Raw genomic sequence first — 15840 nt, 5'->3', positions numbered from 1 at the left:
CGCTCGTCCTCCCAGAGACGACCTGCGCTCTGTTCGGGGACAGGGCTGCCACCGCAGCGGCCACCGCCCCAACCCTCGCTCGTCCTCCCAGAGACGACCTGAGCTCTGCTCAGAAGCAGACCTCCTCCTGCTGGGCTCACTTGGGCCCGGTGTGCCAAGGGGGCCTGGTTTTGGGGCCGGCAGGTTCTGCTTGATGCTCAGAGGGTAACTGGATGCTGAAAACCGTGAGTCTTTCTTCAACTCAGGGGAATGTTTCCACGGCAGGCCAGGCCTCACCGACGCAGGCCTCCTCCGGACAACTGTCCGGCACTGACTGAGGGTGAAGTGAAATATTAGAAGCTGAGAGCCAGCGCCTCATACAAAGCTGGGAAGTAACAAAAGCCCACCAAGAGTTCTGCCCAGGGCTTTCCCGGGCCTTGAAGCGTGACGAGATCATGAAGGAATTCTTAACAGGACCCGTTTAGTATTAAACAGGTTTTACTGGGGGGGTCTGAAAAAACTCCCCAGGCCTCCACAAACAAGTTTACTGGGCTCTGAAGGAACTCCCCAAACCTCCATGATTTAGCAGAAGAGAAGATAAGGGTAAACACCTGGACCCATTTAGATCAAGTAAATTTACTGAGGTTCCAGAGGAAGATCTTCAGGACTCGAACTTAGGTATAGATTAGAATAATTTAATCACGTATGTCTTTAGATGAATCACACTTACACGTAGACATAGAACCTAGAAGGTTTATAAGCTCTGGAAAAACTCTGTAATCTGGAGTTAAGTCTGGTAATCGTTTCCGGGCCATCTCCCTGTAACAAGTTACAGAAATAAAATCTCTCTTCTTCCCCAGTCCATCTGCATCTCGCTATCGGGCCTCGGGAATGAGCAGCCCGACCCTGGGTGTGGTCCGGGAATGTTTTGTTCTCGGCGTGACCTGCTTTCTCATCTGTGGTCTTCTCTGTCTTCTGGGACTCCTGTTGTTGGCACGTGGGCTCCTCCAGGGCCACTCTCCCTTTACCTGGCGGAATGCCCTCCTGTGGCTTCCCTGGGCTGAGCGGGGAGGGAGGGTGGCCTGCAGAGGTCCCTGGGCTGAGCGGGGCGGGAGGGTGGGCGGCCTGCAGAGGTCCCTGGGCCGAGGAGGGAGGGAGGGTGGGCGGCCTGCAGAGGTCCCTGGGCTGAGCGGGGCGGGAGGGTGGGCGGCCTGCAGAGGTCCCTGGGCTGAGCGGGGCGGGAGGGTGGGCGGCCTGCAGAGGTCCCTGGGCCGAGGAGGGAGGGAGGGTGGGCGGCCTGCAGAGGTCCCTGGGCTGAGCGGGGCGGGAGGGTGGGCGGCCTGCAGAGGTCCCTGGGCTGAGCGGGGCGGGAGGGTGGGCGGCCTGCAGAGGTCCCTGGGCCGAGGAGGGAGGGAGGGTGGGCGGCCTGCAGAGGTCCCTGGGCTGAGCGGGGCGGGAGGGTGGGCGGCCTGCAGAAGTCCCTGGGCCGAGGAGGGAGGGAGGGTGGGCGGCCTGCAGAGGTCCCTGGGCTGAGAGGGGAGGGAGGGTGGGCAGCCTGCAGAAGTCCCTGGGCCGAGGAGGGAGGATGGGCGGCCTGCAGAGGTCCCTGGGCCGAGGAGGGAGGGTGGGCGGCCTGCAGAGGTCCCTGGGCTGAGGAGGGAGGGTGACCTGCTGAGGTCCCTGGCTGACTCTGACTCAGTGGAGCTCGTGCCATTCTTCACAGCCGACTCTCACTGAAAATTCACTCTTCCTGAAGCTGTTATGCCCAGACTGTTTGTTCCCCAAAGAAGACCACCAGAGTCCAGAGTCAAAGCCAAGCGGCAAGGATCTTTACTACAAGTTCGAACTTGGTCCCTCCATTCCACAGCATACAGGAGGGCCTCGAACAATGCGAGTGCTTGCTTTTTATAGCCCGATGTAAACAGGATATGTAAAGTTACAGGGAACAAGGTAATCCTCTCGGTTACAGCATTACAATTGGTTAACATTATACATTTAGCATTCCTTATCGGAGATCTCCCAGGTGATGTTTTTCTGAAGTTTGAAAGAAATATGGAGGAATGTGTTTGTGCTGGACTCAGGAAGTTGGGAGATATATGGGGGATGTGCCTCATTCCTTTCAAAGCTCCCCCATTACACTGGGGTCTGAGGGAGCTGCCTATGCTGCTGGTTTGGGTTCTCTCTCTTCTTTGAAATACTGGTTCCCTGCCCCCCCAAAAAAAGCAAGGACACACCTAGACCTGCAGGCCTAGATCCACTGCTGGGGTCTCAACCTCCAGGCTGGCGTGCAGCAGAGTAGCTGCGTTTCCTGGGTGCCCCAGGCATCGGCTGGTCCCAGCATGTGCACCCCTTTACCCGCTGAGCCCCTGGCAGCCAGGGATCACGTCCTGCCAGGCAGGGAGGCTCTGTCCCTCCGTGTGAATGACGAAGAGGGCTGCCCACAGCTGCCCTCTGGCACCACACCCAACATGGTCTCCAAGGCAACCAAGGGTATGTGGACCCCCAACCACTCTGGCAAGTGAGACGTCCTCTCCTTCACGGGGCATTAGGGGCTGACCAGCAGGGGTCGTGGAGCCGAGCTAGAGCTCTGGTCTTGTGAGCAGCTGTGCCATCTCTGTAGAAAACGTCCTTCCATCAGAACCAAACCTCCTGCAGCTAAAGATGGGGAGCTGCTCGGGAGCGGCTGACCCCTTGCCCCTGCCCCATTTCCGGGCTGGTCTTTGTGGCACTGCCTGTGCCTGCAGCTGTCTCTGGGACCAGCACCTTGTTGCCAGCGCCAGGAAATTCAGGGGAGCCACTCTGAGTTCCTCCGAGGACCCACAGCCCCAGTGCCCAGGACCCTCGGGAGACCCGGGGCTCACGGGCATGCGCGTCCTGCCGGGCAGGTGCTGACCTGCCATCCAGCTTCCCCTACTCCCCCGCCCTCCTGTTCAGTCCTATTCAGTGAAGAGAGGCACAGCCTCGGACCCGGGGGCGGGGGGAGGGGGGGCTGCCGCCTGGGCTCAGGGCGCTCTCTGGGAGGGATCTGGGAGGATCGTCGGGGTGGGCGGCTCCTTACTGGGGTCTCCACCCTCTTCATTTTAGAGCCGTAGCCGGTGGGCCTGGGTTTCCCAACGCCCCAGAAGCCCTGCGAGGATCCCCGGCCTCCCCGGTGATGGCGGAGAGAGGGGCTGCTGTCCGCAGGAGGTCCCGACCCCAGCCCCGGCCCCTCTACTCCCCCAGGAACGGGATGTTCTTGCGGGGCTTCTCCGGGAACTGCAGGGCGTACAGGTGGGCCATGTACTGGAGCTCAGGCATCACCAGCCTCTGGCACACGCGCAGCGTCTGGTTGTCCAGGCCCGGCCGGAGGTTGTAGCCCAGGATGTCGGCCCTGCCGGACTGGTAGGGGCGCAGGCGCAGGTCTCTGATCTGCGTGCGGTTCTTGGGCTCGCCGCCGTCTTGCAGGCACAGGGTCGCGAGTTCGCGCCTCCGGGCGCGCAGCCGCTCCACCTCCCCGCGCAGCCGCCGTGGCCCCAGCTCGGCGCGCAGCTGCCCCCAGAGGCTGCGGTTGAAATGCTCGTACAGGCGCCAGTCCAGCGCGCACCAGCTCCGCGCGCGCTCCCGGGTCTCGGGCGCCAGGCGGGTCACGGAGCGCGCGCTGCGGGCGTTGATCCTGAAGGCCACCACATCGTCCAGCGCCCAGCGCAGCCGGCGCCGCAGCAGCACCAGGGACTCGTCCAGGTGCTCCGCGATGAGCACCAGCTGGAAGCGCCGCTCCACCTCCGCGATGCGCGCGCGCACGTAGCCCTCCTCGCGCGGCGCGTTGGGGTCGAAGCCGAAGTCGAACCACATGTTGTTCTTGGCGTAGACGTTCTTGAGGAGAAGGCTGTCGTTGTAGAACGTCCGCGGCGAGGCCAGGAACGCGTCCAGGCTCGGGGCGCGCAGGAAGGCGGGGGTGTAGGTTTTGTAGTAGATGAAGGAGGACTCCAGCTGGAACACGGGGTTCCTCAGGATGGAGAAGTAGAAGGTGTTGTTTGGCATGACTTTCTGCACCTGTGTGGTGACAGAGAGGCGGGCTGCGGACCGCGGGCCCGGGCCAGGGTGGCCCACCCGCGGGGAGGAGGCGCGTCCTGGCCACACCCGCTCGGGGAGCCCCCCCATCCACACATCTGCGGAGGGACCAGGGCCTGGCACCTCCTCGTGCAGTAGCTGCGGGAGCAGAGCCAGGGCCACACGCAGGCCCTGTAGCACGGTCACTGGTTCCCTGGGGCCCAAAACAGGCCAAGGACGCCAGGATGGGGCCTCAGCAGGAGGAGGGAGGAGGAGCTCCCAATGGCACCTCGAGAAGACGCAGAGGCCTCTAGGGGTGGGATGCTGTGGGGCACAGACCCAACACGAAGGGCCCTCCTCGGGCCCCTGGCACAGGGGGCCTTCAGCACTCCACCAGCTGCCAGGCCAGGGTGACACCCACCTAACAGATAAAGAAACTGAGGCCCAGAGAAGGCCCATGACCCGGGTTCCCCACAGGGTGGGTCTGGACTTACCCTCACTTGTGCCCCCTCAGAGGTCCTGGAGGATATACCCCACCCACAGAAAGTAAAGTCATGCAGAAAGCCATGCCCAACTACACCGCTGGCTTCTCCATCCTCAGAAACCCAGGGAGAGAACAGTGGGAGGCCTCCTCCCTGCTCCCGCCCTCTTCCTTTCCTCTCCTCCTGACCCCTCCTCCTCCCTCTGCCCCACGGCCCCCACCTCACAGCACACCCAAGCTGCCCCGCTCTCTGCCCACCACCTCTCCTCACCGGGCCTCGCTCTGGCCTCACCTCGTTACCTAGCCTCTGCTGGCCATTCTCCACAGAGCGCTGGGGGTGACCCTAAAACACCTGTGCCTTCCCACAGCCCTCCTGCCCATACTCCCTGCCCTGCTTCTTTTGTAAGGAAGGTCAGGGAAGCCCTGGGGGGAAGAGGGCTCTGTGCTGAGACCTGAGGGACCCAAAGGAGGGCCTGCAGCCACGGGAGCGAAGGTCACGGGGTGGGGTGAGCCAGGCCTGTGCAGTACCAGAGGAGGCCAGAGAAGCGGGAGAGCACTGGGGATGCCCTTGGGCAGGGGCTGTGGGACTCCTAGGTCTCATTCCAAGAGCAACTGTAGGCTACTGGCCACCTGGAGGGGCAGGGGTTGGCTCAGCAGGATGTGCGGCCCAGGCCCTCCCCACCCCCTCTCTGCATGCCCCGCCCCTAAGCCTTCCACCTCCTCTCCGGTCTCCAGGCTACACCACTCAGACCCTGCAGCCACAGCCACAGCCGCAGCCCACCCTCCTCCCCAGCGGGCCACCGCACCTCAGGCAGGTTGAACCTCAGGTGGTTGCACATGATGTTGAAGTGCTGCTGCAGCTCTACGCCTTCCACGTAGCGTGCCAGGAAGAGCCTAGGATAGCCCAGGTGGACGTGCAAGCCGGCGGGCAGTGCCACGGACAGGTTGTGGGTCTCGGCAAAGCGGTAGAGGATGTTGAGGACCGTGCTGCTGGCCGTCTTGTGCGTCTTCAGGAACATGATGTTGGTCACGGGCGGCCCCTTGGCCTGGCCCCCAAACAGGCTGGGAGGGAAGGCACAGGCCACCATCAGCAAGGGTGCAGATGCCCCGATCCCCGCTCAACAATGAACCCCAGCCCGGCAACCGCAACGAGAGACCTCCCAACCTGAGCCCCCCAACTCTAGGCCAGGGGCCCACTGGGTAAACACAGAACCCTGGCCCCAAGCCTTGCCCCACTCCACAACCTCCCATCTGGTGGCCCAAACACAGCCTCCCCCAACTGTCTTCCATAACCATGCTCCCCAACTCTGTGCCCCTGAGAACTAAAAATAAAACCCTACATGAAACCCAACTTGGCCAAGGGGACCCCAGACACACCTTAAAACTGAGTTCCCAGCAGTGATGGGATGGGAGGTCAGACCCATCCCATCATCACACCCCCTCCCCTTTGCGGTTTAGACACAGCAACTGCCCAGTGTGAATGTTAAATAGAGACCATGAAGAAAATGTGGCACATATATACCATGGAATACTATGTAGCTATAAAAAAGAATGAGTTCATGTCCTTTGCAGGGACGTGGATGAAGCTGGAAACCATCATCCTCAGCAAACTAACAAAGGAACAGGAAACCAAACACCACATGTTCTCACTCATAAGTGGGACTTGAACAATGAGAACACGTGGGCACAGGGAGGGGAACAGCACATACCAGGGCCTGTCGGGGGGGTGGGGGCAAGGAGAGGGAAAGCATTAGGAGAAATATCTAATGCATGCGGAGCTTGAAACCCAGATGACGGGTTGACAGGTGCAGCAAACTGTCAGGCCTATGAGCCCAAGCTAAGCCATCATATCCCGTGACCTGCACGTAAATATCCAGATGGCCTGAAGCAACTGATGATCCACAGAAGTGAAAATAGCCTTAACTGATGACATTCCACCATTGTGATTTGTTTCTGTCCCACCCTAACTGATCAATGTCCTTTGTAATCTGCCCCACCCTTTAGAAGGTTATTTATAATCTCCTCCACCCTTAAGAAGTTTCTTTGTAATTCTCCCCACCCTTCAGAATGTACTTGGTGAGCTTCACCCCCTGCCCCCAAAACCTTGCTCTTAACTTCACCGCCTGTCCCAAAACCTATAAGAACCAATGATAATCCCACCACCCTTTGCTGACTCCTTTATCGGACTCAGCCCGCCTGCACCCAGGTGAAATAAACAGCCATGTTGCTCACACAAAGCCTGTTTGGTGGTCTCCTCACACGGACGCGTGAGACACAAACCACCATGGCACGTGTATACCAGTGTAACAAACCTGCACGTTCTGCACCTGTGTCCCAGAACTTAAAGTAAAATTTTTCTTTTAATTAAAAAATGAAAAGAGACCAATAGCCCAGCAGAACCGACTGTGGTCATAAGACACCAAATTACCAACAGGGCCTGAGGCCACGCCAGGCAGGGGCTAAGTCACGCACACTGCACTTAAAGCAGAAACCAGGTTCTCCCTGCCACAAGCTTTTCTTTGTCTCTGGCAGCCAAACGCTGGCCTTGAGATGAACAACATTAAAGCAGGTGCAGCTCACCCCCCGCCATACACTGCCTCGCTGACCCCTGCTCCACCAGCCAGAACCATAGCTGCGATCGGACAAAAGCCTCATCTCAGTAACTGTCTCCTGAGCAGGGACCCCCAGCCCCGAACCGGTTCTGGCGGTTTACAGAGGCTGCACACCGAGTGCTTCCCGTCCCGGCTTCACCTTCTGACGTGCAGGGCCTAATTGTAACGCAGTTAGATGTGCAGTCTCCACCCCTAGGTGAACGTGGGTCACATGTAACACACGTGTTTGTTCAGGACACATGCGTCAGGACCCCCTTTACGAATATCCACAGCTCCTCCCTTCACTTGCTGAACGTGTACTTGGCCAAGCCATTCAGAGTATGTCCCCGTCCCACGCCCTCCCTCGAAGTGTCCGATCACAGCCTTTCAACGGCTGTGCTCCCAGCCTGTGGGATGTCCACACTTTATAAGAAACAAAGTCTCCTCTCCAAATTTATAGATGTCATGATTCTTCAGCTGACACCCCAACCCAGGAACCCCCACCAGATCCAGCACTGCGCCCCGACCTACAGACCCTCAGCCCCGCCCTCAGGGCCCCACAGAGACAGTGTCCTCAGACCCACCTCTGTTTCCCTCAGGGGCTACACTTTCTGGCCCACACGTCACCCCAGCCTTCTCCCTGGTGCCCAGGCGTGCACGTGCAGCTGGCCCTGTGACCTCATGCGACATCATGTGACCTCAGCCACACATGCGGTGCTTCTTGGCAGTCCGTTCACACCAGGAAAAGGAAGGACCCCAAAGCCGAGACTGGCGGCCAGAGGTAGGGCTGGAGTAGACGCTGGGCCCACTCTTGGAACCCATCACGACACCTACCCAGTGGGCCTGGAGTAGCAGGCGCCCTCCCTGCCCCAGAGCAGGGCCAGCAGGAGTGACCAGGATGGTGGGGTCAGGGTCTCCAGGCCTAACCAGCCTGGGCGACGCGGGTGAGCAAAGACAGGGTCCTTGGGACCTGTCTCCGGCAGCTCAGCTCGGCCCAGAGGGGACTGGTGCTTCCTCTCTCTTCCAACCAGAGGGGCTGGGGAGTGGCAGGGCCTGGAAGACCCTCCCAGCAGCCTGGCTGAAGCCCTGTCTGGAGGCACAGCTGGGCTGCGAGGTGGGCACCTCCATGCACAGGGGCTCCACAGAGGATGTACCACAGGCGGGCAGAGGAGAGGGTCTCCAGGCGGGCCCAGGGCTGCGAGGTCTGTCCTGAGCACAGTTCCGACCTTTTCCTTCCCAGATCCCAGCCCAGGCCCAGCCCAGGCCCACAGGCCACCTCTGTTGTGGGGAGCAAGAAGGAGGCCTCCAGCCCTGCCCGCCACACTAGGGACCCTCTGCACACACTAGCTGGCTCTGCCCCCAAACCCAGACCCGGCCCCTGCTCCCCAGAGCCCTCCCCAGAGGCCCAGGCAGGTTTGTGGTTAACAGGAGACTCTCCGGGTGCCCCCGAGGAAGGGCCCATCTGTCTCTCCTCTTCCAGAGGGATTCAGGCCCAGTGGGGAGGTGTGACCATGCTGGGGTCCCGGGCTCTGCCCTCGGGGCTGTTAGGAGGCGCCTGCCCGGGGCAGGACTTACGGTGGCGGCAGGACTTACGGTGTGACAAGCTCTAAGTCCGTGAGAAGGAATCTGGCCAGCACCAGCAGAGTCAGGGCCAGGAGGAGGAGGAGGATGACCCGGAAGTACCTGTGGAAATGGCAGCCCATGAGTGCCCAGGCCGGGCTGTGCCAACCCCACCCCACCTCCCATCCTTCGGCCAAGCCCAGGTCCTTGGGCCACACAGGTCTGGGCCTCCCCTCATCTCTGTAACATCTTGTCCTCAAATCCACTGGGTGCCGGCCCAGGGCTTAGGGGGTCTCAACCCAGGACAGGCCTGAATCTGATCCCACCCTGACCACCCGTGAATGGCTCAGGGCTGGAAAGAGCCTAGTGGATGAGCCATCCCCTTCCCTGGGGTTCGGGAGCTGACAGGGCTGCGCTCCTGGGACCAGAGGTGGGAGCAGGTCAGGGGACCTCTACCCAGGCAGGGCCCCCTGGGAGACTGTGATGGGACGGCGACCCTGAGCTCTGCACCCCAGGGGATCTGGAGAGGCCGAGAGTTTGGTGCAATGGACTGTGCGCCCCCAGAATCCACGGGCCAAACCCCTAACACACAGCGTGGCGGTGCCTGGAGGTGGGGCCTCTGGGACATGTCAGGGTTGGACGAGGTTGTGAGGGCGGGTGGAGACCCTGTAATGGGATTCGTGTCCTTCTGAGACAAGGAAGACACCAGAGTGCAGCTTCCACTCCCCACCCTCACTCCCTACACGGGGGCACAGAGAGAAAGTGGCACCTGCAGGCCAGGAGGGGGGCCCTCCCTAGGAACCCGCCACGCTGGCTTGAGGTCACGCGCCTTCCGGCCTCCAGAACCGTGAGAAGCACATGTCTGCTGCTGGGGCCATCCTGTCTGTGGTGTCTGCTGTGGCAGCCCGGGCTGACTGGGCCTGAAGGAAGCATGATGCCTCCAGACAGGGAGGCGGGGCCCACACGAGGAGGCCTGAGGAGGCCTGGCCTGGGTCCCAGGAACCCGGCAGGTGCAGCCAAATCAGGGAAGAGCAGATCTGGATAAGTCCTGACCGCAGAGTCGGGCAGGGAGCCAGGGTCCCCCATCCACTGGGCAAAGCCCCCCATCAGGTGATAGCAGCAAAGAGGCCCCTCAATGATGGGGTGGGGCTACCACGTGGGCCGGGTTCCCTCAATGATGGCGTGGGGTGCCACGTGGTCCGTGGTTCCTCAGTGATGGGTTGGGGGTGCCACGTGGGCCATAGTGTCTCGGTGCAGGTCAGGCACAGGCTACAAGGGAAGCAGACACCACACCTGCACTCGACGAGCTCAGCATCTGGAGAGGACACAAGGGGTGAGCTTCCTGCTTGGACTGGGGCCTTTGCATGGGACCTTACAGGGTACATAGGAGCACAACAAGCCAGTGGGGAAGGAGGAATTGTAACCAAGGCAAAGCGGGGCAAGAAGCCCAGCAGCTGGAGGAGAGGGCAGGCGGCAGGTGGGTCAGGGGGCTGGGGGTGCTAGAACAGCAGGGAGGCAGGACCCAGGCCCAGTGCGACGTCACTCTTCACCCTCCCGGGGCGTGGAATTGGGTTAGGATCTGCCCCGCTGCTCAGTGGTCACACGACCATTCATGCTCTGCCTGGGAGAAGAGGGGAGGGCTGGGCTGGCTCTGCCCCGCCCCACTGGCCCCTGCCCAAGAAGAGTTCCTGATAGGCAGGTCCTCACTCCCACACGCTGGCCCAGCACTCCTCTCCTTTTGGGGAAAGGAGATGATTTTTGCATAAAACAATCTTGAATTTTAGCATAATCTCCAAGAAGAGAATTTTTAACTAAGAAGTCACTTCTAAAGTTCAAATAGACAAAAAACATATAGTGATGGCCAGAAAAATTCTAAACAGTCATGATAACGAACGTCGGCTCTCCCAGATCTACTCCATAGATCACAATCAGTTCCATATGGGTCAAAGATTTAATGTAGAAAAATAAAACCACCGAAGTCAGAGGATAAAAGAGAATGAGGCTGCCATCTAAGCAAGACACAAAACCAAAAGGTTATGAAGAAAAGAAAGACAAATCGGGCAAACATGTAATGTTTCAGGCCAGGCGCAGCGGCTTACGGCTGTAATCCTAACACTGTGGGAGGCAGAGGTGGGAGAATTGCTTGAGCCTAGGAGCTTGAGGCCAGCCTGGGCAATATAGTGAGACCCCATCTCTGCTTCTTGAAACATTGCTGTTGGAATGTTTCAAGGATGGCTGCGCCAGGGTGGCCAGGTGCATTCTGACAGCAAACAGGGGCAGCCCTCAGGACCTCAAGCCCCTCGCAGTCCCCTCACCCTGCATGGGACCTCAAGGCACCCCTGGGGCTGTGGCCACAGCAGTGAGCTGGCAGGCAAGGCTCTGGTCAAAGTGCCTGCCCCACCCAGCCACTAGCTGACCCACATGGGGCCAGCTCAGGGCCGCCAACAGCCCAGCCCCTCACGGGAACCACCAAGTAGTCCACACTGGAACCTCCAGCTCCAAGACTGCGGCTTTCAACAGAACCTCTTCGTATGACATCTTGTCTCCTTTCTTCCACACCAAGGGTGTGGGTCTCGAAGACACTGGGGATGGTAGAACCAGGAACTCCCATAATATCTCACACTTCATCCTCACGGCACACACGGCACCTCAGACACCAATGCCGGTGCCACCACCGTGGCTCTACCACAGCCACGCTTCTAGGAGACGGGACAGGAGCTTCCGGCCCTCCCTTCACCTCCACTCTACAATTCTTCAATGCACCCTCCAGTCCTTAGTCAAAATGGAACCACCTTGAGGAGGCTCCCAGCGGCCAAGGCCCAGTAAACACTAGAATCCCCAGGCACAGGGAGGGGAGCATGAGGGGCCACAGAGCAGAGAGGGCCATGCACCCCAGGCAGGGTCAGGGTCCCGCTGGAGACACCCACAGCTTCGTGAGAGAGGACATGTTTTCCCACACCCAGACGAGGCCCCACACTGACCGCGGAGCTCCTGCTCTGCCGTTGGGTCCCTTCTGCGGACTCCCCAAGACCCTCCCCGGGAGAGCGGCTGCCCGGGGTGGGAAGGGCAGTTGTACGGCTCCGCACAGTTAGAGATTAACCCACTGATAAGGCCCGGGGTGGGAAGGGCAGTTTTACGGCTCCTCACAAGGCCCGCGCAGGACACCAGCAGGGTCTCTCAGCTGCCACTCTTGGCCATCACTTCCGTTCAGCTATAGTCAACTCCTTCCTCAAACACCCTGCACCTTTATGGCCCCTCACTCTGCACCTTTATGGCCCCTCTGCACTTTTATGGGAGACACTGGCTATCTGTTTGAGAGCTGCTTTCACACTTACAACACCCACCTTGGCCTTGGGGCAACATGAATCGTCTCTGTTCTTTGCAACTGCCCAATTAAAACAATGACGTCTCCAGAGAAATGCCACAGCTTTCTCAAGGCGGGCTCTTCCCTTGCCAAAGGACCTGCTAGTCCCATACCTGCAGGGATCAGGTAGGGTGGTCAATGTTGGAGCAACCGGGAAGAGGGCCCAGGAGGTGAATCCAGCCACAGGTGCACTTGACCGACCCAGAGGACTGTGGGGCAGTAAATGGGTGATGTGTTCCACCAAGCAGAGAGATGGTGTTTCTGTCCTTACACCAGGGGTTACACGTTGTTACACATTCTTTAAGGAGAGCCCGTGGCTGCACTACTGTGAATTTACTAAAAACCACTGAATTGTGCACTGTAATTGGGTAAATTCTTTAGTATGTGAATTGCATCCTAATAAGCCTGTTAAAAAAGTAAATAATCAATTCAAAATGTTAAAGAGTTTAGCTGCTAAAAAACTTGAAAGCTAATGATTGTGGGGGAAAATGAAATATTGCCAAAAATTATAAACCATTTGACATTGCTTTCAAGTGCCTTTAGCTTTTAGGGGCTTCATAAAGTCCCCAAGGACCCTCCCCTCAAGCTGAAGCTGCCTTATGGGACTCACAACTGTGGGGACTGCGGCCAGGCCCTGCTGCCTTTGCTCTGGGGGTTGCCAGAGTAGCTCAGTGGTTCCCAAAGGGCCTCAAACTTCCTGCTGTTGGGGCCTCGGGGCTTGGAGGCCACTGACCTGCTGCCTCCTTGGGAGCGCCCAGAAGATCTGGCTTTCCGGCTCTGGGCAGGTTGCTGGGACCGATGGTTCTTGATCACCCCGGACAGATGGCCCTGGCAAGTCCCTGAGGCTCCCAAAAGAAAGAGCAGAGAGGCCAGGGAGGCACTGGCCCAGTTCCAGTGGGGACAGAGGGGACGGCTTGAGGCACCAGGCCCAGGCCCCGGCCCTGCGAGTACAACTCAGTGACCTGTGAGTGCCTGCAGGACAGCAGTTCCCAGGGCATTCAGAGAGAATTCTACAACTTCTGAGTAAGAACCAACAAAATATCTAAAATTAGGAGTAATAAAAGTCTTGGGCAGGTGTGGGGGCTTACACCTGTGATCCCAGCACTGTGGGAGGCTGCGGTGGGAGGATCAATTGAGTCAAGGAGTTCAAGACCAGCCTAGGTGATATAGTGAGGCCGCCATCTCTATGGAAAATACAAAAATTAGCCGGGTGTGGTGGCTCGAGACTGTGGTCCCAGCTACTCAAGAGGCTGATGCAGGAGAATCACCTGAGCCAGGGAGGTTGAGGCTACAGTGAGCCTTGATCTCACCACCGCACTCCAGCCCGGGTGACAGAGCCAGTCTCTGTCTCAAAAAAATAAACAAACAACAACAACAACAACAACAACATGGCCGGGCGCGGTGGCTCAAGCCTGTAATCCCAGCACTTTGGGAGGCCGAGACGGGCGGATCATGAGGTCAGGAGATCGAGACCATCCTGGCTAACCCGGTGAAACCCCATCTCTACTAAAAAATACAAAAAACTAGCCAGACGAGGTGGCGGGCGTCTGTAGTCCCAGCTACTCAGGAGGCTGAGGCAGGGGAATGGCGGGAACCCGGGAGGCGGAGCTTGCAGTGAGCTGAGATCCGGCCACTGCACTCCAGCCTGGGTGACAGAGCGAGACTCCGTCTCAAAAAAAAAAAAAAAAAAACAACACACGCCTTAAGACATCCTATCTCCAGCTCAGGGAACTTCTGGTTTTGGAAACCTTGATGACTGTGAGGAAGACACACAAATTCTTATGGCGATGGTTTTTCACACTCCAGGATTAAACACACACACACACACACACAAAAAATACAAACACACACAACACACACACATACACAATACACAATACACACACACAATATAAACACACACAATACACACACATACACACACAATACACATACACAATACACACACATACATATACACACACACATGCATACACAATACCTACATACACACATACACAATACACACACATACATATACACACACATGCATACACAATACGTACATACATACACAATACACACACATACACACAATACACACACATACACACAATACACAATACACACATACATACATATACATACATACACACATACACAATACATACACACAATACACACACATACACATACACACATACACGCATACACAATACATATGCACACATACACAATACACACACATACACACAAACAATACACAATACACACATACATACATATGCACACGTACTCACATACACAATATGTACATACACACACACAATATACAATACACAAACACAGATACACATACACACATACACACAATACACAATACACATAGTACACACATACATACATATACACACACATATGCATACACAATATGTACATACACACACACAATATACAATACACAAACACAGATACACATACACACATACACACAATACACAATACACATAGTACACACATACATACATATACACACATACACATATGCATACACAATATGTACATACACACATACGCACTACATACATACACACACATACACAATATACACACATACACAATACATGATACACAGACATACACACAACACACACACAATACACATACACACACAATACACAATACACACATACATAATACGCACATACACACATACACAATACGTACGCACACAATATGTACACACACAATACATACACATACACACACATATACACACACATATATGCACACATATACACATATACATACGTACACACATACACAATACACACATACATATACACACATACACAATACGTACATACACACAATACACACACATACACATACATACACAATACACATACACAGATGTACATACATACACACACACATATACACATGCATATACAATACGTATATACACACACAATACACACACACACACATACATACAGATACATACACATACACACACACAGACACATACATCCCCCTGCAGTTCCTTCTGACCAGCTCACTGGACATGGATGAACTTTATGGCAAAATAAACTTTCTAAATTAACTGAAACCTGTCTCAAATTTGGGATGTTCATAGGCTTCAGTTAGTTTAGAAAGCTTATTTTGGCCGGGCGCGGTGGCTCAAGCCTGTAATCCCAGCACTTTGGGAGGCCGAGACGGGCGGATCACGAGGTCAGGAGATCGAGACCATCCTGGCTAACACAGTGAAACCCCGTCTCTACTAAAAAATACAAAAAACTAGCCGGGCGAGGTGGCGGGCTCCTGTAGTCCCAGCTACTCGGGAGGCTGAGGCAGGAGAATGGCGTAAACCCGGGAGGCGGAGCTTGCAGTGAGCTGAGATCCGGCCACTGCACTCCAGCCTGGGTGACAGAGCGAGACTCCGTCTCAAAAAAAAAAAAAAAAAAAAAAGAAAGCTTATTTTGCCAAGGTTGAGGACGCGCACCCGTGACCCAGGCTCAGGAGGTCCTGATGACGTGCGCCCAAGGTGGTGAGAGCACGGTTTGGCTTTATACATCGCAGGGAGACATGAGACATCAGTCAGCATATGCAGGGTGAACATTGGTTCTGTCTGGAAAGGCGGGGCAACTCGAAGCAAGGGCAGGAAGACTCCAAGTGGGGAGGGGGCTTCCAGGTCACAGGTAGGTAAGAGACAAATGGTTGCATTCTTTGGAGTTTCTGATGAGCCTCTCCAAAGGAGGCAGTCAGATATGCACTGATCTCAGTGAGCAGAGGGGAGACTTGGAATACAATGGGGGCAGGTTGGCCCTAAGCAGTTCCCAGCTTGACTCCTCCCT

At 56.7% G+C, this 15840-nt stretch overlaps 1 protein-coding gene across 8 annotated transcripts in view; it reads right to left on the bottom strand.

The window, feature by feature from the left end:
• Window positions 1–1786: 1786 nt before the first annotated feature.
• Window positions 1787–15840, bottom strand: part of GAL3ST2 (galactose-3-O-sulfotransferase 2) — a 29434-nt gene continuing 15380 nt past the window's right edge. For 3 of the 8 annotated variants that reach the window (XM_077958159.1, XM_077958160.1, XM_077958161.1), the window contains exons 2-4: window positions 8674–8763; window positions 5296–5551; window positions 1787–4011 (exon numbers count right to left, since the gene is read on the bottom strand). In XM_077958159.1, coding sequence (XP_077814285.1) covers window positions 3190–4011; window positions 5296–5551; window positions 8674–8763 — 1168 coding nt within the window. In that variant the 3' untranslated portion in view covers window positions 1787–3189. Of the gene's footprint in view, window positions 4012–5295; window positions 5552–8673; window positions 8764–9409; window positions 9956–11984; window positions 12118–12737; window positions 12918–15840 lie in introns of those variants that run through there. The other 5 variants (XM_077958158.1, XM_077958163.1, XM_077958156.1 and 2 more) reach the window with 5 other exon arrangements.

Source organism: Macaca mulatta, chromosome 12, assembly GCF_049350105.2.
Source record: "Macaca mulatta isolate MMU2019108-1 chromosome 12, T2T-MMU8v2.0, whole genome shotgun sequence".
Taxonomy (NCBI): Eukaryota; Metazoa; Chordata; class Mammalia; order Primates; family Cercopithecidae; genus Macaca; species Macaca mulatta.
The sequence above is the reverse complement of the archived record's forward strand: the minus strand, read 5'-3'. Positions and strand labels throughout refer to the sequence as shown.